General features: G+C 40.6%; 1 protein-coding gene across 1 annotated transcript; it reads right to left on the minus strand.

The window, feature by feature from the left end:
• Window positions 1–209: 209 nt before the first annotated feature.
• Window positions 210–2,074, minus strand: LOC119429832. Its single transcript, XM_037697371.1, has 2 exons — window positions 1,541–2,074; window positions 210–791 (listed from the first exon to the last, which is right to left on the minus strand). The coding sequence occupies exons 1-2, from the start codon at window positions 1,923–1,925 to the stop codon at window positions 424–426; spliced, it is 753 nt and encodes a 250-aa protein (XP_037553299.1). The 5' UTR covers window positions 1,926–2,074; the 3' UTR covers window positions 210–423.
• Window positions 2,075–2,147: the final 73 nt, after the last annotated feature.

The following is a 2,147-nucleotide window of genomic DNA, read 5'->3' on the forward strand; positions in this document are numbered from 1 at the left end:
TGGGCGAAAGCTGTGAGCTTCCTGTCTGCCTGTGTTTACATGTGGAAGCCAGAGCATTGTGCAGCCTGTGATCTACTGTCACAAAAAATTAAACATTAAAAAGGCTGTACAGTATTTTTATATTATTTGTTTTAAAAAAAGTACAGACTGGATGCAAGGCAACCTAACATTTACAGAAAAGGAAAAAATAAATGACAACAGCAGGGATGTAAATAACTTGTTTCATTTTATTAGGAGCAGTGATAGCTGAAGTCTGTTAAATTGTTACAGGTCCAGAATGCTGTGATCAGTGGAAAGACGGGGCTAGCATGTACAGATGAGCAGCGCAGGTGGAATGCTGGGACAGCAAAGAATCTTCAACCCAAACGTCTAAGCATGATAAACTTCAGACACCACAAGGCAGAGCAGCAGTATAACATCAACTCAAGGGCTGCAGACACGATTAGTCTTTATTTTCATAAGTGTTATAAGGACTTGATCTTGTACAGGCATTGTAAATTCATTGTTGTCATCTCCTTCCAGTGCTGACACAAGAGTGTTAAATGTTTCTAACGCTATACCAGTGTACAGCAAAGCGTCTGCGTCATTTTGTAGAAGAAAAAATGCAACTTCATCACACTGAGTCGTCTTGTCCTGGACATCTTTTCTGCCAGACGTGTTGCAGTATTGATGATGATCTTTTAGCGAAGGGTCCTCCCACTGTGTGTGGACTGAGTGCAGATGTGGCCCAGGAGGTTGTGTGGAGACGCTAGCCAGGTCTGAGATGACTGACGGTGAATCTACGGTGCACTCTGAATAACACAAAAATACAAAATCAAATCAGCGTAACACAACCTGTCAAGTGTCACTTACCTTATTACGTTTTAGGAAGGAAATTTGTAATTCCACACTCGTACACACATGATACATCTTAAATGTCAATAGTGCTGTTTTAGTGGGGCTTTAGCCCCCTTAAATTTTCCTAAGCCCCATCAAATTATGCTATAATATCAAAATATTGTGATTAGATTTTAGTTTTTCATCCTTAAAAAAATCAGTTGGAGCTAGGTTGCATTTAAGCTTTTTCTTTAAAGAGTTTAAAATAAGTTTTTTTTTCAGCTGTGTCTGTTTCAAATAACCTGCCTCTAATAACTCAACATATTCTTTATTAACAAAATCCCCAGACTTTTACAGCCCTGGGGGCTGAATTTTACCAGGTTGCTAAATAAAAAGCTATTCTCGGACAGTTACATGAAATCATATACATCTCTGCTAGCATGCTACTGATGTTAATTACTAACCACTTTGTCTTTAAGATTTGGATTTGGCTGCCAATCAAGTACTTTCTCTTAGTGATAAAGTATTTTGGAATTAAATTAATAATACACTAACATCCACAATAACACTGCAACCAGCTAGCGCTGATGCTAACACCATCCACAGTATAGTAATTATAACATTACAATTATAACATTAATAATAATATAATTCAGTAAAAGATAAGAGCTAAGCATGATTAAAATGTGAAGCGGGGACAAATCACATTTTCAATTTCACTCACCGGGAACAGATTCGGCCGTTTTGTCGATGTTGCTGGAAGCTGTCTGGCTCACAGTGGTCCGGATGAGCTGCCTTCTTTTCTTTGGTGGGGCCCGGTCATAGCCCAGATAGAGCTCCGGGTCGGGGTGAAGCTCTGTGGGCTTTTTATCAATAAAATGAAAGGAGCAAACATAAACTCTCTTCGGGGGGTATTTGAGTTTTAAAGCTGCCAGCCACGCTCGTTTTCGATCCTCCTTCCTCGGCATGGAGTGCAGTTCGTAACGCGCTGGGCACACACAGGCCTTTCGAAGTTGTTGATGTGCAAAACAATACGTTTCTAGCTCGTCTTTCAGTTTTCTGGAGCTGTTGTGACAGCCAACAACAGCACAAGTTGAACCCGAACTCATATTAGAATTGTTTAAGCCTCCTGCTACAGCACAAATTACTAGAATTTGTCATTAGCAAAAGTGCCTGTCATTAGCAAAAGTGCCTCTCGCTTTAGCTCACCGGAAGTATAAAACCGGGAGGGGGCGGTACCTGTCTGTCATGGCAGCCCACATACGCTCTTGCAGAATAAGGTGGATAAGTTTTGATATTGACTCTGTGCTTGACTCTGCGCGATTTATGCG

Source organism: Nematolebias whitei, unplaced genomic scaffold (genome assembly GCF_014905685.2).
Source record: "Nematolebias whitei isolate Nwh7 unplaced genomic scaffold, NemWhi1 Nwh_scaf_8440, whole genome shotgun sequence".
Classification (NCBI taxonomy): domain Eukaryota; kingdom Metazoa; phylum Chordata; class Actinopteri; order Cyprinodontiformes; family Rivulidae; genus Nematolebias; species Nematolebias whitei.